Source organism: Falco biarmicus, chromosome 2 (genome assembly GCF_023638135.1).
Source record: "Falco biarmicus isolate bFalBia1 chromosome 2, bFalBia1.pri, whole genome shotgun sequence".
Classification (NCBI taxonomy): Eukaryota; Metazoa; Chordata; class Aves; order Falconiformes; family Falconidae; genus Falco; species Falco biarmicus.
The window spans coordinates 18,463,110-18,486,145 of record NC_079289.1 but is presented as its reverse complement, the minus strand read 5'-3'; the positions used below and the strand labels follow the sequence as shown (position 1 = coordinate 18,486,145).

The window sequence follows — 23,036 nt, the reverse complement described above, 5'->3', positions numbered from 1 at the left end:
GGGGCTTGCCTCATGCAGAGGAAGGATGAGCAATGTCCATGTGCTGCCCTCTGCTTTCCTGCCAGCTGATGCGTCTCCAGTACATAAACAGTTTTCCATCAGTGGTGGTGTCTTTACAGTGGACGTATTAAGACCTTAGTGTGCCATATGCCTACAACTTGCCTTGAGGAGCTGATACACCATGTAGGGGCCAAGGGTAGTATTTGATGAGTAGTTTTACAAGGTGATGAGCTCCATGTGAAAATCACTTCAGCTGGAATTATGCCCGAGTGGAGCTTGAGTGCCACGTGCAGTGTGAGACTCACTGCTGTCTTTCTACCTTAATTACTACAGCCAGCATATGTGGTACCTGAGCTCGGTGGTGCAGTCCCTCAGCCTGGTTTCAGAAGGAAACACAGTTTATGACCTAAGATGTTGTTTCTGTCTAGATCTCTGTCCACCCATTAGGTAACTCATGTCCCCAGATGACCTTTGACCTTTCTAATATCTCAGTGACGTTTGAAAGAAGGGACAGAAATCTCATGGTTTCATCCCAGGGTAACTCAGGCTGGGAAGGGACCTCAAGAGGTCTCTGCTCCAACCTCCTGCTCACGGTAGGTTGGCTCTGAGGTCAGGCCAAGCTGCTCAGGGCTTTATCCAGCTGGGACTTGAAAATCTGAGGATGGAGACGGGGCATCCCCTCTGGGCAGCCCGTGCCTCTGCCCAACTGTCCTCACGGGAGAAACATGTTATAGGCTGAGCCTCTCTTCTTTCAACTTATGCCAGTTATCCCTCGTCCTTCCACCCTGCACCGTCTCCTCAATGATCTCCCCAGGGACCCTGGGGGCTTCTGTAGGGTCCATCCCCTCCCTGAAGCCACCTCTGCTCCAGGCTGAGCAAGCCCAGCTGCCCCAGCCTCTCCTCACAGGGCCACCTCAGCAGCCTCCCCGGAACTGGTCCGGTTTATTGATGTCTTGTATTGGGGAGCCCAAAGCTGAATGCAGTATCTAGATGTGGTCTAACAAGTACTGAGTGGAGGGAGATGATGACCCCCTTGACCTCTGAGAAGGAGGGAATTTTTGAATTTAAAAGGAAAAAAAAAAAAAAAGAAGCTCTTGCTCATACAGCCCAGGCTGCTGTTGGCTGTCGTTGCTGCCAGGACTCGCTGATGATCCACGTCCCCCTCGCTGTCCACTGGGACCCACAGGGCTATTCCCTCAGAGCTGCTCCTGGCAGCTGGTCCAGCCCACACCAGTGCAGATGTGGCTCCTTCCCAGGGACAGGGCCCCAAAAGCACCAACAGGCCTGACCCACCCCCTTCCCAGGGCTCTCCCCACCCTGCACATGGCCCAGGGCACCATTTCAGCCCAGACTGGAGCCACCAGTCCCTGCCCCAGCGATGCTGCAGGACATGGTCTCCATCTCCCCACAGCCCTGCCCACCCAGCCACAGGCCCCCACGATGTCCCCAGGGCCCTGCAGCCATCCTAGAGCTGTGCCTGACCCCGGTTCCCCTCACAGGGCCTGATCCTGATCTGCAGGTTGACGTCCCTGCCTGGCCTCAGCCCTGCCCTGTCCCCACAGGCCTGCTGGGCGATGTGGCCTCTCGGCTGCCCCAGATGCCGTTTGCCACGTGCGGGGTGCAGCCCTGCTGCGAGCCGTGGTGCTGCGCTCCTCAGCCCCATTGCCCAGGGAGCAGCCTGCCCGCGTGGCTCACTGGCCACCCAAGTGCAGGACTTTTTGCTGAATTTTGGCTGAACCATTCCTCCACCCTGTCCAGGTCCTTCAGGATGGCAGCCCTGCCCTCACGCACACCAACTAGCCCCCCCGTTCGGCATCATCTGCAAATCCGGCGATGGAGCTGTCCTTCGCCTCTCCTCAGGCCAGGTCCCTGCAGCGCTCCCCTCGTTACCAGCTGCCAGTGGAGACGACCCACTCACCAGCCCCCCTCCAAGCCCAACCGACCATCCTGATGGCTTTTTACCCGTCCGGTTGTTCCCCGTCCAGACCGCAACACCCTAACTTGGACACAAGGGTGTTGTGGGAGACACTGACGTCCTTGATAAATTCAAGGTAAATAACATTCTCTGCTCTCCCCTCCTCTGCAGAGCCAGTTTATCGCCTGGGTCGGCCAGGCGCGGCTGGCCCTTGGTCTATCCACGCTGACTGCGCGGGTGACTGGAAATCCCAACGTCCTCCCAGGCGGCGCAGGGGGCGAGGGAAGCCACCCTCGCTGATCCGGGCCCTGAGAGCGGCAGCCAGGGCTCTACAGCCTGCCCAAGAAGCACGCCTGGAACTCCAGGTTAAGACCATACGTGTTTTCTCTTGCCCGTTGGGAGTATCACACATGGCATGCCAGCGGAGATCTGTGGTTATATGAAGCGAGGGAGTTTAGGAGACTACAGACAAAAGCAAGGAGGAAACCAGACTTGATAATTCCACTTCCAAGGAACCTGTTTTTCATGGTCTGTATGCACCGAGACTTGAAGTTCGTGTTATTCAAAAACACGCAGCATTCAGTCGGGCTCTCATTGTGTTGCATGTGAAAATCCAGGCTCGCACAGAAAATCGAGTTAATTCTCCTACAGCCTTGTAAGCGCGCGCACACACCCCACCGACCAACACCCTGAAATATTTCCTAGTAGCAGCAAACACTTCTGGTAAAAATTATGCAACTTTAGGAGGCAAATCATTGGAGGCTTTCCCTGTTGACTTGCGTTCCATCATTTTAAGTCCACTAAATGACTTTCTTGTTACACTTTCTCAAGAACATTACCACGGCCCCTCTTTCCCCATCACCAAGCATCCCGCAGGGATGAGGGCCACCGGCAGGACCTCACCCGCAGGCCCCAAGCACATCTCCAGCCCGGGAACGCAGTGGGAGCCCGTGCTGGGAGGCGAGCCCAGCCGCAGGGAGCCGCGTGCTGCTGCGTCCCAGGGGACCGGCTCTGTCCTCCGCTTCAAGCAGTCACGGAGGGTGGGAACACCTAAAACTGCGAGGAGGAATTGTAAATGATATGTATTTTTTTTTCTTTTACAGCAATCTCTGCTTGTACATAAGCCGGCACCGGCAGTCACAGTTAAGAAACGGGGCTTTCCCTCGGTCAATGCCGGGCCAGCTGTGCGGCTGCGGGCCGCGCCGTGTCCCCCCACACCGGTGACCGCTCCGGCGGGAGGGCACGGAGAGGGATCGGCTCCGCGGCCGGGCCTGCGGGGGGCGGGGGGCAGCCGGGCCTCGCAGGGGCTGAGGCGGCCGGGCTGGGCGCCCCCACCTCACACCAGCCCCGCCGCGTCGCCCCGGCCCCGTGGGAGCCCGGCCCCGCGGGGGGCGCCCGCCCCCAGCCCCCATGGCCCCGGCCCCGCGGGGCAGCCGGGCCCCGGCCACTCGCGGCGTGGCGGCCGGCGGGGGGAAGGGGCGGTGCCGGTCCCAGCCGCCCGGGGCCAGCCCGGCCCTTCCCTCGCCTCCCGCGGGCGCCGCGGCGGCGGGGCGGGGGGCGGGCGCGGGGCCGCGCAGGCCCAGAGGCGGCCCCGGCCCCCCGCCCCGAGCGGGCGCGGCCAGCGCGGCGGGGCGATGGGGAGCCGCGGGCTGCTGCCGCTGCTGCCGCTGCTGCTGGGCGCCGCGCTGCCCCCGCTGCGGCCGGCGGAGCCCGTTAGCGCCGAGCGGAGCCTGGCGTGGGGCCCCGGGCTGGAGGCGGGGCTCGCCCTGCCCGTCGGGTACTTCTACATCCAGGCGGTCAGCGCGGCCGGACGCAACTTCTCCCGCTCCCCGCCAGGTACCGTGCGAGTGCCCGGGCGGGCGGGAGGGAGACCCCGCCCGGGGCTGCAGCTGCCCGCCCCGGCCCCTTCCCCTCCTTCCCCTCCTTCCCCTTCCTTGCTCCCCGCTCCGCAGCACTTGCCGTGCCCCGGGCCGGGCCCCGAGCGCAGCGCCCGGCCGCAGCCCCCCGCCCCCCCCGGCGCAGCGCGGTGCCCAGCCCGCCCCTGCCCGCCGCGGGGCTCGCAGCGCCAGCCCGGGCCGCTCCGAAGGCAGCGGGGCCGCTGGGGCGGCGGGCGTGAGGGAGCCCCCGTGCCCTGCTCGGAAGCACGAACGTGGTTTCTTTAACGCCGCACACACACCAGTTGCTTAAAATGCCTGTCGGGTAAGCACGGCGCTGGGCTCCGTGACCCTGCTGCTGCTCCGTGAAGGAGTTGTCGTTTTCATCTCCGGTTTGCTCGGCACAGGCCGCCCCATGGCCCTTCTCCTGAGGGTGGGAGTTGGGGTTTGCCCTCCTGGTCCCCCTGTGCTGCCAGTCAGCTCTTCGCTGCTGCAAGTTACTTCCGCAGGCTTGACACTAATGATTTTAATTTATAATAAAAGTAACTTTTGCATCGTGGATTTCATAACGATGATAACCCTGAGATAACCACTCAGTGGAACTCCTATATTGCTGATTTATATAGGGCAGAACTAGTTTACTTGGTTCCGTATTATTTGCTGTTCACATAGATGGTACCGAGAGGGTGTCTGCCAAGTAGGCATGGCCTCTTCGCGTCTTGCCTTTAGAAGGCTGAGGCCTGTGAAATTAAAGAGTAGGCCTATATCGTACAGGTTCTATCTTCAGTCTGACAGAACCCCAGATACTTCAGGTCTGGCCTGTCTCCAGCTGCTGTTGTAACTTAGTGCTGGATCATAGCGCAGTTTTGTAATTGCACTGAAGAATGCAACTGCACGCTCGCTGCCAGCGAGGCGGAGGCTGACGTCTGCCCCACGGGGAGAGCCTTGGCTTCAGACAGGTTGCTAAAGGTAAAAAGGTGTGAAGATCAACTGGATTCTTGTGCTGGTTTAAATCCTCCAAGATAAACTGATAGGACATGGTTTACTGAGAACCTCGTTTTGACCTCAGTGTGTTCATGTGTGTTAGTATTTATATTAATAAATTCAATGTCTTTGGAATGTTTCCAGGTCCTGATGCCACCTGGCATGGAGTGCTCCATGACATTCTGCAGCCTCCAAACCAAGGCGGTGCATGCGTGCTGCCAGCAGGGAAGAGCTGTTGGCTCGTCCTGCGCTAATTGCTGAGCCGTGCCCAGACTTCTTTAGGAGAGTGCCAAGGATCCTTTAACAATTTAGCGGTACAATTGATCATATTCCAGTGCATGAGCACTGTTTAATGTACTCGTAGAGACACGGGATATAAATTTCAGTTCTCAAACAATTTCAAATGTTCAAATTCTATTTGTAAAATGTCTTTACGAATTGCAATTAATATTTATTAAGGTTCTCCTTTCCAATATAAACTAAACGCATCTCAGACTATCCCTGCTGGGTAGTTAAATAAATCCGCATTATCACCTCCATTGCACAAACAAGAATATTGCAATCAGAGTGGGAGAGCTGCAGTTAAGGCTTCCCGTTTGTAAAATTTGTCCAAATCTGTTACATATTTTGTGTGCATTAGAATTTCAGTCAAGTAGGTCAGTCCTTACTGGCATCCAGTATGAAACTTACATAGGATAATTGGTAGATTTTACATCCAGGTGAGTTTTCTGAGTGTTAAGTCTAATCAGCAGAATTAATGTGTAGTATTGCACATCACACAGTAATTTTGACCACAGGCTGTAACTCTTTGACCCATCTTAGGAAGATGACAAATGATGTGGAATTCACTTGTTCCCTAGAAAAAAATATTCCAAAGAATAAAAAATCACTGCTGAAAATATAGATCTTACTTTTAATATAAACTGCATAGATTTTTTTTTTGTGGATACTTGGATCACCTTACCCTTCTTTTCTGCTAGGTTTTCACCTAGGTTTAACAACTGCCCACCATGTCTTTATGCACAGTTGACCATGACAAAGTCAGCTGTTAACTGTTCTTCAGATGATCTATGTACTCTGCTAATGAATTATTTTGAAGGCCTCCCAGGTATCCTTGCAGGTTTTACGAAATACTTCCAAAGAGAAGAGGTACATTTCTGCCAGCCCTCATTTCAGTGCAGCTAAACAGAGTGCCTCTCAGTTATGCTCACCTTCATATCTGCAGCACCGTAGGACCTTCCTTCAGGTCTTTTGTTGGCCACGATGCCTGGGCTTTTGTGATAGTCACACAGATCTTCCTACACAACCTGTATTTCTTTGTTCCTGGATATATGCCCTTGCAGCCGACCCTGTTGTGAAGTATATACTATTCAAAGGAGTCCAGTTTGCTAAGTGAACCTCTTTTGTTCAGCTGCCTCGTTATTGACACTATTGATTTCACAATTTCCATCTGCAAAAGTAACCAGCAATGATTTCAGTAAAAAACAGTTGAGGGAAAAAAAACTTTTCAGACATTTTAATTTCTCTTCTGTATACATGTTAGAAATAGGGTGGCTGAGTTTTTTGTTCTTCTCTAACAATTTGCATAAATCAATACCTTGTTGCCTTTTCTCTTTCCATCCCTGCATTTCTTCAGTCCTTCATCCATGCATGGAATACCCTTTTCTGTAAGCAAGAGGGAAAAAAAAAAAGGCATAAAGCAAGTTTCATCATCTGGATTACTTAAAGTATCCCATTTTGACTGTGTCTGAATTTGAGTCTCTCTTCAGGACTGGAAAATTATTTTGTACTTAAAATGCTGTCCCAGACAGGTTTTCAGGGTAATACAGAAGTACTAGTGGTGATGATTCAACAGGGACACATTTTTCTTGTATGGTTTCTCTGCATTGAGAGAAACAGAGAAATGTGAATGAAAGTACCATGGTAACCTTCCTCCAATTTTTAAAAAAGAAATCAGCAAAAAGCTGTTATAACTAAATGCTTAAAGGCCTTGGCTCCATTACAGAATGAACGTTGTAAATCATAAACAAAAATCTTGTCACCTCCAGTGAATAATTTGTACTTACGTTAAATATTCAGTCTCCTTTTTCTTCCCCCTCCCTTTCAGTGGGGTTAGCTTTTCCCAGAGAGCTTTGTTACCAGGTCACTCCTCCCTTATCAAACGCTTCCTGCATCTAAACTGCCACCAACTAAAACTAACACATCCTTTGGGTAGATCCAGAGCTCCTCATGTCTCTAGAGCGGTAAGTATATAACCAGCGAGGAACGAAGACCTGCTTAGTTATTTCCTGTGGGTGAAGACAAAGAGATCGAGTTCAGTAGTATTTGACTTGTGATTTCTCAATATTCACTCATTTTTGTGATAACTGAAAGCTTTTTTTTCTCTGGTAGGAAATCTCTATAGCCAGTTAAAATGCTAAAGATGTAATACCAACAGAAAACTCTTTTCTCTGTGATCCTACCTCATGACATGCTCTGGATTCAAAGGGTTCTTACTCCAAATACTACTAGGTGACACTCATAGGGAGAGGATGCTTGGCTGAAGTCAGCTGCTTTTAAGAGAGTTGAAAAAGATGGTTGTGACAAGAGTGACATTTAGAAGCAGAGATGTTTATTCCTTCGGGAGAGTCATGCATGGAATCCTTTGCCAGATTCAAAAGGAGGGGACTCACTCCTGCATTAAGACCTCTGGCGGTATTTAGTTGAGTGAGGAACAGAAACTGTTACCTTTGGAGAAATGTGGTTTTCCTCTTATTTGGACTACAGCTCTGCACTGTCCTTATGAAGAAGACCATTCATGAGGAAACCAGCTCCTTGATATTTTCTTCTCAGCCCTTCCTTACAAACTCGTGTTTGTGCTGGCACTAGATTCAGAGTCTCTGAAGTCTCTTCAGTCTGACAAAGTGAAAAGCAGATAGTTTGGTCATAGAAGTATGGATCACACAAGAGGGAATTAATAAAATGCTGTCCCAACTGTCTTAGACTTTTGTTGTCCTTCTTGTTTAATAAAATTTCCCAAGCCCTAACCACAGGGGCTCAAGCATTTGAAGTGTCATCCTAGTTGGCATTTGTTCATTTTCTCTGTAATCCAAATCCAACAGAAGTCCAGTTCCATCAGAATCATGAAGAACAGAAATTAAAGCAGTCACTTTCTTCTGAAGAGGAGGTCTTTCCCTGTTGCCTTCTCAGCAGACTGATATTCAAGGGTTGCCTCTCTGAGCTCGAGAATGGTCCATCCCTACCAGCAGGAAATCAAAGATGGTGGGATGTAGGGATGAACAAGGAGCTTCTGACTAAACACAGAAGCAGCAAGCATACGATGGGTGTAAGCAGGGGCAGGTGACCCGGGAGGAATACAGAGATGCTGTCTGATTGGGCAGGTGTAGGGTTAGGAAAACCAGAGCTGATCTGGAGTTGAATCTGGTGAGGGATGTGAAGGGCAACAAGAAAGGATTCTAGAAGTACCTCAACAGCCATAGGAGCCTAGGGAAAATGTGAGCCTGCTGCTGAATGGGGCAGGGGACCTGGTGACAAATGACACAGGAAAGGTCAAAGTAGTGAAGTGCTGCCTTTGCCTTAGTCTTTGCTGGCTAAGACCAGCCTTCAGGAATCCCAGGTCCCTGAGACCAGAGGGAAAGTCTGGCACAAGGAAGACTTGCCCTTGGTGGAGGAAGATCAAGTTAGGGAACACTTTAAAATCTAGATGTGCCAAAGTCTATGGGTGCCTGATGGCATGCACCCATGAGTGCTCAGGGAGCTGGCTGACATCATTGTGAGGCCACTTTTGATCTTTGAAAGATCACAGCAAATAGGAGACGTTCCTGAAGACTGGTAGAAGTCACATGAAGTTCAGGCTGAACACAAGATGACTTATTTTTACTGTGGAGGTGGTCCAACACTGGAGCAGAATACCCAGAGAGATTGTGGAGTCTCCATTTGTGGGGGTATTCAAAACTCAACAGGACACGGTCCTGGGGAGCTTGCTCTGGCTGACCCAAGCAGGTGGGTTGGACTAGATGGTCTCAAGGTCACTTCCAAATGCAACAGTTCTGTGATTGTCGTTATTCCCTGTTTCTCCATTATGCTTGTATTACCAAGTGTTGCGTGGTACAACATAATCTTGCACAGAGCAAAGAAGAGCTGAAGGATATATTTAGAAGGAACCTGACTACTCTGAATAGTTCTGGATATCTGACTCATGGACAGTTTTGAAACTGCCTACAGGATTCAGACTAATTCAAGGAGAAGAAAACAAATGAGGAACTAAAACTCATTGTTTCCCAGAACTTCCTTTGATGCCTCTAATTCTTGTGTTATCAGACAGAAGTTTTAAAACACACTTTTTCTCTGTAAATGTGTAATCACATTTTGGAAAAAGAACTGCCTTAGGATGTTTTTGATGCAACAAATACCAGAATGTTTAAATGGGGATTAAGCAGGTGTGGGAAACCTTCGCTGAAGGCTATTGAAATTATGTGCATACAAGTTGTTTTTCAAGTCTTTTTGTTGCAAATTTGTAGACAGAGAGGACAGTAACTTCAAAGGTAGTCCTTTAATTTCTTTGCTCTTACTATCTTGCGCATCTCTGCTAGTGACTGTAAGGTGCAAGATGCTGAGCGGACCTTTAGTTTAAAAGTCAATTTAAAGTGCTATGATCATAGAGACATTCTTACATTATCATTTTATTTCTACTTCATGGCATCTTGAAAGGTAATCAGTAGCTAGATGTCAAAAATATATGAAGGGGGCAAAACTGTATCCTGCCTCTTCTGTGATGGTGACTGTGCTTGCAGATACACCAAAACAAGCTGAGGAGCTTCAAAACTGGGAGCCAGTCTGAATCAGTTCTACCCACATAGATCCAAACTGTAGAGATCCCAAGCTGTGACAGTCTTAGATCTAAACCAATGTACCATTCATAGAAATTGTTTTGGAGTTTTAAGTCTATTAGCATTGCTTGAGCTCTACCTATACTTGCACAAGGAAATTTAACACTGCGTAGCTGTACTGCCAGTGTGTCCTCAGCCTACCATGTAAGCAAGCAGGGAGGTGTCCACTTATCATTCCTTTGAAAAGGAGGTACCACATATCTGGAGCAACCTTAACATTCCTCGACTCCTCAAAAGTCAGAAGGGCACTTCTGGAAATCATTTTGGACTGACGCTTAATCAAATGAGGGCTTCTCATGGTCGATCTGGTAGCTACTGGAAACAATATTCTGCATTCCTTAGCGGTGGGAGTGCTGCTTGCCACACTGGCATTTCAAGAAGGAATGAATGCTTGCTTCATTTTGTTTCTTCAATATGTCGGCAAATGAAAGTACTCTGACTTGCTTTGTGGCGTCTTTGGCTGGCATGGGCTTTGAATAGTAAGAAAATTTGAGGGATGATTACAAATAATCCACATTTTATATTCTTACATTGGAACACAAAGCACAGGAGGGGGTGTGTATTGAAGCCATGAGAGATTCTGCTGCTCACACGCACTGACCGTATGCTTATTGATTGAGGGATTGACTCTTGACAACAATGTCTGGAAGAATCTGAGCTACTCAGGGTAACTGTTCTCTCTGTGAAGAGGCATGACATGTCAGGAAGCACATGTCTGAAATCACAAGGGTTCTGCCTAATTTAATCTGGAGACTTTTGCACAGTAGTTGAATCCAATTTCAAGATCCAGTAAAGGAGACATGATTGATGATTAAATGACTGATGTACTTACCATGTCAGTGCATTTATTTGTGGATACAAAATATGTTAAAATACGGATTGTATAGAATTAACTGTAACATCTCAGTCATTTAGTACTGTTGGGACACGTTCAAATTTTAGTAACGTTGTAATTTTATCTGGTTTTTTTCAGTTTAATTTCTTTCTGTATACTACTTTGTGGTAATGTTCATTTTTGGTTTGCGATTCTTAGACATGTTGTGAATAATCTGTCCCGCTCTATTTTGAAGAATAAAGATGGCGATTACCATTTGTGACAGAAACAAGGGAATAGAACAGATTTGTTTATGCATACTCATATTGTCCACAAAATATTCCATGCCCACTTAAAACGTCACGGTGCATTAATGATGAAATACTGGTGATCTTTAAGCCACAGGTCAGACAGATGTCCAGGAAACATCTCTACTATCATTCTCTTATCCCTGCTTTTCAGTAGCTGGGACTCTAAATTTGCAAGACAGTCAGCTGCAGCCCAAACGTGAACAATTTGTATCTGACTCCTGCATGCTGCAACTGCCTTTCCACAAGCTGGCAAGTATTCTTTTCTCCTGTTATTTTAACTTGGTTTCCTGTCTTTCTTAATCTAGAGGAAATGATTGTTCCTCAGAGCACTAACTTGAATACTTAGTATTAAACCTAATCTTTGCTTCAAAATACTGTTAGCCTTTCCTTCTAACTTGTAATCATTTTTTAACTTTTTATCTCCATCTACAGGTTTTCCCTTTATTAGGTATGTGATGATCAAGAAAATTTAGTAGGATGAGCTTCCATCACTGGAAATTAATGTTACCAACTTGGTATAATACACAAATTTCTAGTGCAGTTAAATTAAATTCCATGGACTTAATCCAGTAGAGTTTGCTCTCACCTTTATTTCATGTATGTGATTCTAATAGCTTAAAAGTGCTTTTATCTGTTTTTATTTCCCTTTTTTCAGGAAGAACACAGTTTAAAGTGGTAATTAAAGCACTTTCTCCAAAAGAAGGCACCAGAATTCACACCCCTCGCCCTTTGGATAGAAATGATGGCACATTTCTTATGCGGTATCGGATGTATGGGAGTGTCAGAAAGGGGTTAAAAATTGAGATACTTTATGGTGATCAGCATGTAGCTCAATCTCCTTATATTTTGAAAGGTAAAGGTATTTTTTTGATTTAACATAATGTATGCTGGTTGCTACAGAAATGCTATGCACTAATTTAGTGCTAGAGGAAGAGATGGGAAATTAGAGGTTTGTTTGCCCTTGTTGGTATAGTCTCACAAACAGTCTCCTTATACAGAGAAGTGAGCAGTGACAGTCTATACATTGCCAAGTTACAGGACGTAGATGCAAAAGCATGTAGATTGTGGCTTGTAACATTGAAGTGATGTGTCTGGACATCTCCTCTTCCCTCTTGCATAAGGAAATGGATCTGTTCAGATCTGTAGGGAGTAAGAGAGCAATGCTTGTATTTTTACTGTTTTCAAGCAGGTATTCCCTTAAAGATTGTGTTATTTTTATCTAAAGTAGAAAATACTACTTGCAAAAACAAGGAGTTTCTGTTGTTCCCAACCCTGTAATTCAAATGTATGTGATTTCTAAAACGTGTGATCCTTCCTAACAGTAAAACAAATATTTCTTTAACCAGACAATATTAAATTTCTTTCCATTAGTCCCGTTTAATTGAGTGCAGGTCTATACTATGGAACAAATATTTAAAAGCAGGGAGAACAAGGCAAATTATTCTCTCATTCCACATCTGCTTCTGTTAACTTCCTTCTCTTGCTTTCAAATGGACAGCTGTTTAGCAAAGAAAAAGATAATACAAAGTTACTTCTCTGCAGTCTTGTTTCAGTTCACTGCTACTTTTAACCAGATTTTGGTCATTTAAAAAAAAAAAATGTCCTCAATACAAACTTAGAAATGTCTTGAAACTGAAATGAAACTGTCATGACTCCTCAAGGTAGTAGTGTGCCTTCTTTTTACTGGTGCACATTTGCCAGCAGCTATGAAACTATGACACAGGACAGAACCCGTTTTGATTAGAAGTCCATGAAATAAGGGCTTTTTTTTCCCACTCTGAGGCTCTTCCTTATACCTTCTGAAGCTCTCTGCTTCAAGAGGACAGAAAGAATAGTTGATTATACATAAAAGAAAATGCCTTATGCCAGAGTTAGACTACTGTATCAAAGTTCTGAACTAGGCTAAAATTGAAGCTGTAATACCTGGGCTTTGGTAGTTATGGACAGTTAGAACAATGCTGAATACCCTACGTGGTTGGCAGGTAGCACAATAATGGAATGTCATTTTGCAGATGAATTTTACCCTGATAACAAAAAGTCTAGTATTTTGATTTGTGAAAAGAGAAGAATGTTTTCTCAGTTATACTGCCAAACCCCAGAAATGTTATGGGGAGGATGATTCCCAGGAAAACTTCAGAATACTTGGAACAAAAAAATGTGAAGCCACTGTAATGTCCGCATTTATATGCCCATGTGTTTGAATTATGATTGGTGTAGAATCAGCAATACAGACTCTCAGTGCTTTGTTTTCTGTAGGACCAGTTTATCATGAATATTGTGACTGTCCTGAAGAAGACCCTGAGATCTGGCAGGACATTATGTCTTGTCCATCCCAAGAACCTCAGATTACAAAAGACTTCATTTCTTTTCCCACCATTGACCTTCAGCGAATGCTTAAGGAAATCCCAACAAAGTTCAGTCAAACAAGAGGTGCTATTGTTCATTACACTATTCTCAATAATCACATCTACCGTCGCTCCTTAGGGAAGTATACAGACTTCAAAATGTTCTCTGATGAAATGTTCCTGTCACTGGCAAGAAAGGTATCAGGTTTTATCATATAAGACTGTTAAGTATGGCAATACTGCATTTTTTGGTGTATTTTCAGATCTATAATTCCTGAAGTAAGATTTGACTTTTGTTTTTTCATTAAGGTAACAGAGTAGCTTAGGGATAATGTGGGGGGGTTGAGATTGACAGTAATGAAATTGCTAGGAAAGCTGCAGGGGCTAAGGTCCGATTCTGCAAGTTTTTTCCTAGTCTCTGTGAGTGTTTCTCTCGTATGTTCTTGCAGGGCAGAAACTTGAAATTCACACCATAAGCTCAGCTAAAGCTATTAACTGTCTAGGTAGGTTTATTGTTTCTGCATGACATGAGAGAACTGAGGAATATATGTAGGAGTGACGAACAGCTTCTATCTTTGTGTTATTACCCTTTCTCCGGTACACATTTAGGTTCGTCTTCCTGATGTGGAGTTTTACCTTAATGTTGGAGATTGGCCAGTTGAGTATCGGAAAGCCAATGATACACCTGGTCCTATACCTGTCATTTCATGGTGTGGCTCTGTGGATTCAAGAGATATAGTCCTTCCAACATATGATGTAACCCACTCGACCCTTGAAACCCTACGTGGAGTCACAAATGATCTCCTTTCTATTCAAGGAAATACAGGTAAATTAGAGATCATGGACTTAAAAAAAGAATTTGTAAATTCCATCGAAGAAGCAAGTTACATTCAAATAATGTGTTGAAGTCTTAGTTCACAAGTGCCTTAGGAGGTCTCTTAATAAAAGCAGGTTAGTCTTCACAGATCGTAAACGCTTTCAACACTGCTACTAAGCATGTGCTTAATATGAGCCAATTTTCAATAGAGACAGATGTTAAGAAGTCCAGGTTACAATAATGGTGATTTTTAGCTTAAAAGGTATCCAGAAGATACTGTGACTTGTCAAAAGAAAAGTAAATATAATCAGAAGGCCTTTTTCATCCGTGAAGGACTTGAGTATGTTCCTTCTAATCAAACAGTAATCCTTTTCCTGACAGTGATGTGGCCCAATGTTCTGTTTACATAAAAATTAATTTGAATCCTGAAAGAAGTAAACTGGTACTATGCTGCAGCCTCTTTCAAATGAGAAAATACTCTCTGTACAAAAAAATACCTCAAAGTGGGATCTTCTGAATTGTTTTTCTAGCTTTGAAGGAAGAGTCAGTTTTACTGACAGATATCTTCCTCTCCTAGGAAATTAATGAATACTTAGGGCCAGACAGATGGCGTGAACAATGCCTAAGGATTAAAACTTGAGTGAAGAGGCATTTCTTTTTATTTGATTAGTTCACAGTTTCTCTTTTCTTCATTAGTTTCTAAATTAAATATTGTAATTAAGTGATCAGTTTGAAGCACTCTGTGTTCAGTGATCTAGTACAGCTGCTTTTCCAATTAGGAGACAATAAGAGCCTACTCTACTTCAGTAGGTCCTTTAAGGACATTCCCAGCAGAGGATGAGGAAGTATGTATGTAATGTTTTTAAAAGCAGACAGTAAGCAGTGATGAAGTCTTTCAAGCTCTTGCTAAGTATCTTGATAACATAGTATAGCCATTTTTTTTCCTTTTTAAGTCATCATTCAGTGATTCCTCAAAGACTTAACTAAACTGCTGGGTAACAGAAGTGGGTTTTGCTAAAGAAATTTTGGTTATTGTGGCAGGCTTTATAGATGAATTACTTTAATTATCAGTATTTACTTACATAATTTGATTATAATTCCTTATGTAGCTTTCAAAATCTTTCAAGTTGTTTAAATATAAAATTGTTGAGTGGAAAAGCAGTTCTCTGATTTTTCCTTTTGTAAGTGGTTCAGTTTCTCATCACAAAATTCAAGCCAGAACTGGGAGTTTAAACTCTGTGATTAATAAGTGATTATGGATTCACTATAAGAAATCATGCCTGTTTTACTACATCTCTTGAGTATAATGCCACTGTCATAGTAAGTTCCTTATTTGCAGTACACGTATCATGAACGTTTCATTACTGTTTGCTTTTTTCCTTATCATGCAATGCTCGTAGGTCCACTCTGGGAAAACAAAACTGAGCGAGCTTTATTTAGAGGTCGAGACAGCCGAGAAGAACGTCTCCATCTTGTCAAGTTATCCAAGGAAAATCCAGAACTTCTAGATGCTGGAATAACAGGATATTTCTTCTTCAGAGAAAAAGAAAAAGAGCTGGGAAAGGTTCAGCTGATGGGCTTCTTTGACTTCTTTAAGGTAGCAAGCAAATTACAGTCTTGGATTAATTTTGCTGTCAAGGTCTTACCAACTGAAAAGACAAGGCTTACTTTTGCTAATTCCATTCAGTAAACAGAACAATCATGCTACACTGGGAACACTGATCCACGTGGGGTAGATAGACCATCTGTAATCAAGCGTCATACACACTTCTGAAAAAAGCCCCTATACTTTTTTCATTGGAGTCCCTTAGAGAGAGTTCTTGGGAAAAAAAATTTAATAGGTGATTGAGAAATTGATTTCTCACCGTCAGGGTTTCTTTTACTTGGAGTAAATATGAAAATAATGGGCAGAACTTGTGTCCAATGCAAGTACATTATGGATGTCAGAAAGTCCTTGTAGTAACAAGTTAAAAAAATACATGCACAGTGGTATAATGAGTAAAGGGGACAGAGGCCTGTAAAAAGCCATTATAGTGTGTGGCAACTGGAGTTCTGTTCCAAGGATTAATATTATCAGAAATGCTGTGAAGCCATGAGCATCTGCCAGAGCAGTACATTCATGGTTACTTTTAGTATGATGTTTCAGATTATTTTATATAATAATATATGCTTCAGATTATTCTACATAATACTATAATTTTAAATCAGAATAAATGTACTTGTTTTGAATTTAAGTATAGATTAGTTTTATTTCCTTCCCAGCTCTACCCCTTGCTCTGTCGCAGGACACTTTAATAAAATACCCATCAGGCAGTTCATGTGACACAAAGGTTCTTGACTGTCAGCTTTGGGTTGAAAACAAATCCTTTTTCTATTATGTTACCCAGAATACCATGAAACTACACCTGCTTAACACTAAAACAGCATGATGAGAATTAATAAACACAATTATGTCTTGCCTGTGAAGATAGTCTTTTATACAGTCAGTGTTCCTGTTCTGATTCAAAATGTTTCCCCTTTTTTTCTCTGTCTTCATACTGTAGTACAAATACCAAGTGAACGTAGATGGCACTGTAGCAGCTTACAGGTTTCCATACCTCTTGCTGGGTGACAGCCTAGTATTGAAGCAAGATTCCCAGTACTATGAACATTTTTATATTGGATTAAAACCTTGGAAACATTATGTTCCAGTTAAGAGAAACTTAGAGGACTTGCTAGAGAAAATAAAATGGGCTAAGGTAAGTTCCATTAATAATTCAAGTTCAAAGTGATAAACAAACATGTAAACGATTTATCTTAATACACTCTTCTTTTTGGTATTTCCACATACATACTTTGCATGAACTGAGATCCTGGAATAAAGGAAGTACATTTTGTTGTTAGTATGAGATGGGAAGGCCTTAATTCAAATAACCATCTCTATTCAGGTAAATACTTTAGAATTAATTTTAGGTATGTGCAGAAGTGTTTAATGAGTCAGTGTCTTAGTATACTGATTAATGCAGGTAATTTCCAAAGAAACACGCAGAATCCTAACTGATAATTAATTAATTTATTGCTTTTTTTAGGTCCTGACTAGAACAGAAGTCATTGCATGTTCTGTTTGAATGTACAAAAAATCGCTGCTCTGTAGCACGGTCAGAATGAGATTCTGTAACCAAACAGACTGATATAATGATGTGACTGAAAACGCCATTTGTGCTTTAAGTTTAGCTACTATGTTAAAAAACATAAGAAAAGTTCTGTTCTGAGAGTACTGTACTTCTTCATAAAGAATCAGATGAGAATACTAACAGCTTTGAAATACAGACCTAAAAAACTTGAAAGTAAGTACATGAATTCAGAGTTATTTTTAAAAGGAAGACACTGAATTGCATTGCACAGGAGAGGACAATAGCTGTGGCTTTGTCTTCTGTAAAGCTGAGTACGTCTGGGAGATGTCGGACCTGATTTTGAAGAGGCTTGTGGCTTGGACAGAACAATACAGCAGTAATCAACTAAGTTTTCAAAATTGTATAATTATCCATGAAAGTTCTTATTAATAGCCCTAAGGTACCAGTTGTGACCATAAAAGCAATTCAGTATTTTAAAAAAATCTGTAATTCAAAGTGTGCTTTTGCAGTCACACATGAAGTTGCAGATTTGAATAGCCCCTTTAATAAAACTTCTAATGCCAGCCAGCCTTTGAGTAACTCACCTGATTGCTCTATTATTCATTCATTTTGTCTCAATTTTCCAGGAAAATGATGAAGAAGCAAGAAAAATTGCTAAAGAAGGACAATTAATGGCAAGAGAAGTACTTCAGCCTCACAGGCTTTACTGCTACTACTACAAAGTGCTCCAGGTTAGTACAATAGATCACTGTATTACTTTGCCTAACTACTACTGACATTACAAATTTCATATTCAGTCCCTACTTATATCAGTAGCAGACATGGTTCATATCATTCACGTGAGATCAGTGTGAAGAGCTTGCTAAAACTTGCTTCATCATTAAAGAGGCAACCTGACATAATAGTTTTTTTACAGAATGAGAGAGATATTTTTTTTGCCCCCGTCCCCACAGTCAGACCTGTGTTTAGTGTCACTTGGTATGTAGTTTCTAACAGATACAGGAGATAATCTGTACACAGTTTTCTTCCTTTTTTCATTCATATTTATCCCCTCATGAGTTACTCCACTGTATTACAGAACAATAAATACATGGAAAAGAAATTCCAGAAGTATGGCTAGTAGAGTGATACGGGGTGAAGCAGGCCAAGTAGTCATTGCCTCCCTAGGAGTTGCAAATCTCTAGTGAAAGAAGTTTCTGTTCTCTGAAAGTACTAATTTATTTTTCCTGTTTTGCTGTACAGAGTTAGATCTCAGCTTTAGCAGCCATAGGTTGACACAAAATTTGGAACTGTACTAAAATGACAGCATTATCTGCATAAAGTGGTTAGAGACACAAATAATGACAATATTCAAATTACCATTAATAATAGGTCAGGGGAAAACATTAAAAGAGGTTTTCAGAGGCAGTGTAGCCTATTAGTAGGTGTGTTATAAAAACACCTTGTAAACAGGTTGTAAACAGTGACAAAAGGAGCCTGGATAAAGGCAAGCTTGTGAGTGGAAGGGAGGAAGAAAATTCTGTTTCATGAATTATATGTTAGTGCTTACGGCATTCTTAAGTGTTGTTTACATATTTCAGCAATATGCCAAACGCCAAGCCAGCAAACCTGAAATACGAGATGGAATGGAACTTGTACCTCAGCCTGATGACAGAGACTCAGTATGCAGTTGCCACAGGAAAAAGCCTTTAAGGGAAGATCTATAACTGTACCGGATGGAGAAAATCACCCACTTAACAATGCAAGAATTTAAATAGGAATTAAGCTGTGAAATCTAAGACACTTAGGGACTAGCAAACATTCTTAGTTATGTATTCATGTTGTATTTACATATCCTTTTACACACTGACTTTGATCTACAACGTTGGTTCCCACAATTTTGTCTCCGTGACCACCACCAGACAGATACTGACCCTGTAATGGGGAGCATCTAGGGGTTTTTTTTGATGTACTGCACCATCAGGAAGAAGAGTGCAGTGCTGCTCGTGTTCCAGCTGGGACCTAGTTACCAAAGTTTTATGAGGAACCAGTCATCCACAAAAGATCTTCCATGAGTCAGTGCAAGTTATTCTAAAGAAGCATTTGCAACATACTAAAGCAGTGTTATGATTTCTTCATAAAGTTTACGTCAGTGTTAGATTGTTTCTTGTATACAAAACAATTTTCTAACTAGACAAAGAAAATGAATATTTGAGATTTACAGATATCGGATCTGGTGTTGCTTTGAGATTATTTTGTGGTCTATGACAGATGACAGAATAGGGAACATGATCTAATATTTATCAATTTCAGAGGAAAATGGAGAGGAGGGGGAGAGATCAGAATAATATTTTTATAAGCACCATCCTTGGCTGTGAATCACCAAAATTAAATGCTGCTTTAAAGCAGATTGTATAGCTATCACACAGTGCCTTGAGTGCCAAGACACCACTCTGAAGACCTGCTCCCTGCCTATGACTGTATCTCTGAATATAGTAACAGGTCCACAGAAGGACTTAGGAACTTCAGGTGAGGCCAGGTGACATACCAGTGTCTAGTTCAACAGTACAGTCTACAGTATTCTAGGCTACTTGAGTATTCACACATCTGAAATTTGTTAGTAGAGTGTTAAGACCGCCTAGGTTTAACTTCTATGTAGAGCTAAGGATGCCACCACCTTTTTCACTTGGGTTCATGAACTACTTTTGCCTGTGCCTGAGTTCCCAGAAGGACCTTATCCATTTTCCAAATTTAGATCATACCTAACCTTATACTGAGATCAGACTTTATTGTTTTGGTTCAAACATATGACAGAAAAACCTGTCCTGCACTTTCTATGTAGTAGTCCAGGGCTTAGAGACCATACTAAGCAATTGGGAAGCCAGTTGTCCTCCTTGGTTTGATTCAAAGCCATTTTTTCCAGGGCCTCCCTTAGCTCCAGGCTGGAGAAGAGGTTTTCCACTGAAATTGTGCAGCCATGAAGCTAACAATACAAAATTCACAGGGCCAGAAGGAGCTGGTCATACCATTGCAGCAAAGTGTGCCTTTGGGTGGGGCAGAGGAAAAATCCTAGTCCTGGATGTGTATCCCAGTACCTTGGTTGATTTTTACCTGAGTTTGGCTACTTCGAAATGCATAAACAGTCCTGGAATGAGACACCAATGCCAATACCAAGATCAATGCCCACAGGCACCCATTTCTGCCCTCTGCATTGTTGTCTTGGCTAATATAGCCTGTCTGAGTAGCTTCCTACTCAGCTACACTCATACAGTATCTTTCATGGATAGTAAATTGTCCCTACAAAAAAAGGAATGGAAACGTCTTTAAGACTGTGGACTCATCTCATTGCTTAGGTACCCAAAGTGTAGTGCTCTACACCTCATGCGGGCTTCATTCTTGGTTCTACACTGCAAGTTACTCATAAAATATATAAGACAAAATTTCTGCACCAGAACAGGGAGAAAAACCAGATTTTTCGGTGTGCCAAATATGGAAAGAACTTCAGGTTTTCAAAGAGGTTAATGCAACTGTCTGCCAGTCACATTATGCCAGTTAAGAAAAAACCTGGAACACAGTGCTCTGCCCGTCATCCTCTTTGTTCTGGTTCTAACACTAATATTGGTTGTATTTTTATTTAGCATGATAATCAGTCCTAGAACTTTAGACTATAAATACATATTCAGCTCATCTGACATAAAATTTTCTACATCAAAATTGAGGAACAGGGTTCCAGTTGCTGAAGCTGACACTTAAAGCTGAGTATGTGCTCCTCTTTCATTCTCTGTGCAGTGTCATTTTTATGATATAATGTTATTTTGTGATACTATCCATTATACCATGTGCATTTTATATTCACCAGTATTTATGGAAGTGGCGTGCTCAGCAAAGGCAATTAAGTGTACCAGATGGTTGAAGCAACAAAGTTTTCCACCTCTCACACATGTATTTCAAACCAAAAGTCCAACAATGATCAGTTTATTTTTTAAAAAATAGGAGGGAATGAGGGGAGTCATGATGCATACTTCAGGGTTCTTTGGAAATACCTGTGTAGAAAAAACTTGCCTGGCTTGAAACAGAAGTCTTTCAAACTGGAAGAAGAATCAGATAAAATTTAAATGGTCATGAATAAATAAATGTGAATATTTCATCCCTCCTTTCTCCCCTCATAAAAAGGGAAAAAAACTATTCTAAATTATCTGCCAAAAAACCCTTCTTGCTTTTGTAATAAGCATCCCTTCAAAACAAAGACTAGTTTGTCACAGGGTGTTTTACAGATGCTTTTATAGCTCAGAGGCAAGATATACTCTGAAAAATATGAATACATGCATCTTCCTGCCAAAATTAAAAAACAGTAGAGACATGGTAGAAGTTTCACTGAAAGCGCTGAGTCATTTCAGAAAATCTGGTTCAATTTATAACTACAGATTTTCCAAAGATAAAAGAAGGTAAGGCAAAGCCTCTCTTGTTTCCATTGGTGGTACTATATGCAATTGAAATTGTAATGAAGAGCAATCGTAACAATTGCCCCACCAGGCCAGAAAAGACATCAGATCTATTTCAGTTTGATGACAGGATGACACTTATTGGCCTGGTGTGTTACAGGAATTGCTAAATATTCAGTAAAACTTGTTTGTACAAGTAAAGTATAATACATACATTACACAGTATTTTCAAACAACATACATACACTAGAGTTTCTATTATTCTGTAGTAGTTCCTGAACAGCAACTAAGTCTCTTGTACACCTAGCACTTGGTGGTAATTTTAAAAAATAGTTACTATTCCCACACTACTGAATTTTGCTACAGTAATTTCAGCTATTAATGCACAACATAGGATTTAATATAAAGAACAAAATCTGTCCTGTTTTCATCAACGGTGATAATTTTTAACATACTGTAGAGCTTACCACCGATGATGAAGACAAGTTTGTTTGTTTGAAATAGTATGTCCTGAAGTCCAGGGCCAATATTTTCAAATGTAGGAATCTACACAGAAGTGGTCTGACTTCCAAAAATGTTGGTCATACAGACCCTTTACTTAAGGGTCCTTATTTTCACATGCCTTTAACCTTAACAGTAGTTTCTTACACTGAACACTCCAGAAAATTAGCCCTTTTATGTTATGTCATATATATGTCCAAATATATTTAGGCACTCACATTTGGAAATACTTGGCCAACCTCAATTTAATCTTCAAATGAAAACTAGTAAATCATGATCTGTTGAACATAAAGGAGATATAAAATCAGTACATTTTTAGACTGTATTTTTTGAGATTTACCTCAAGCTAACTAATATACTAGTTTCATGACAGTGTTGTGCCAGGTCTGCCTTGTAGATTCATAATTAAAAAAACCCTATAATCAAAGCTTGTCTGATGGAATGTTAGATTTAAGCATCCATCCTAGGAAGCATACGCCCGACATTTATTACATTAGAAAGTAAATTATTTAGTTAGGGAGGAGAGCTGACAGGGAAAACTTCCATCACCTGTTTGAGCACGTTTGAGAAGCTTGCAAAGAAATGATAATGAGGAAAAGAAGCATTACAGAAACCTAGGACATTATCAGCTCCCTTACTGTTAAGTTTTCCAAAAGTGTTGTCTGTAAGGACAGTGATGAAGTGCAAAATTTTATGTAAATGTATTATTATTTAAGTTCACAGGATTCAGCCACTAGAATCTTCTTGTCTGTGAAAAATTTTATAGCATTTCAATGAGGCTATATGAATACTAATGCTGGGCTTTTGAGTCATTAATAATGTAAGAAAATCTATACTGTAGAGAGCTAATGGCACTAATTTTGTATTTTGCTGTAAGAATAAGGGGAGAAGGATTATTTTGCATGGCTGTCTGAAGATATTTGAGACATCTGTAGCATATACCGTAATTAAGTCCTGTCACATGAGTGGTGATAAGCAAGAGGTGTATTACCAGGAGTGTGGCCAACAGGTTGAGGGATATATTTCTTCCCTTCTGTTTGGCAGTTGTGAGA

The 23,036-nt window shown here is 42.7% G+C and overlaps 1 protein-coding gene across 4 annotated transcripts; it reads left to right on the top strand.

Moving 5' to 3' along the window:
* Positions 1-3,504: 3,504 nt before the first annotated feature.
* On the top strand, positions 3,505-21,188 carry POGLUT3 (protein O-glucosyltransferase 3). 4 transcript variants are annotated; one of them, XM_056328586.1, is made up of 9 exons: positions 3,619-3,751; positions 10,942-11,036; positions 11,443-11,640; positions 13,044-13,330; positions 13,742-13,958; positions 15,350-15,546; positions 16,493-16,687; positions 17,689-17,793; positions 18,643-21,188. In XM_056328586.1, the coding sequence occupies exons 3-9, from the start codon at positions 11,544-11,546 to the stop codon at positions 18,766-18,768; spliced, it is 1,224 nt and encodes a 407-aa protein (XP_056184561.1). In that variant the 5' UTR covers positions 3,619-3,751; positions 10,942-11,036; positions 11,443-11,543; the 3' UTR covers positions 18,769-21,188. The 4 variants fall into 4 exon arrangements, with proteins under 4 accessions (XP_056184559.1, XP_056184561.1, XP_056184562.1 ...); XM_056328587.1 differs by having other exon boundaries at positions 3,673-3,751; positions 10,939-11,036; XM_056328584.1 differs by lacking the exon at positions 10,942-11,036 and having other exon boundaries at positions 3,505-3,751.
* The last annotated feature ends 1,848 nt before the right edge of the window (positions 21,189-23,036 follow it).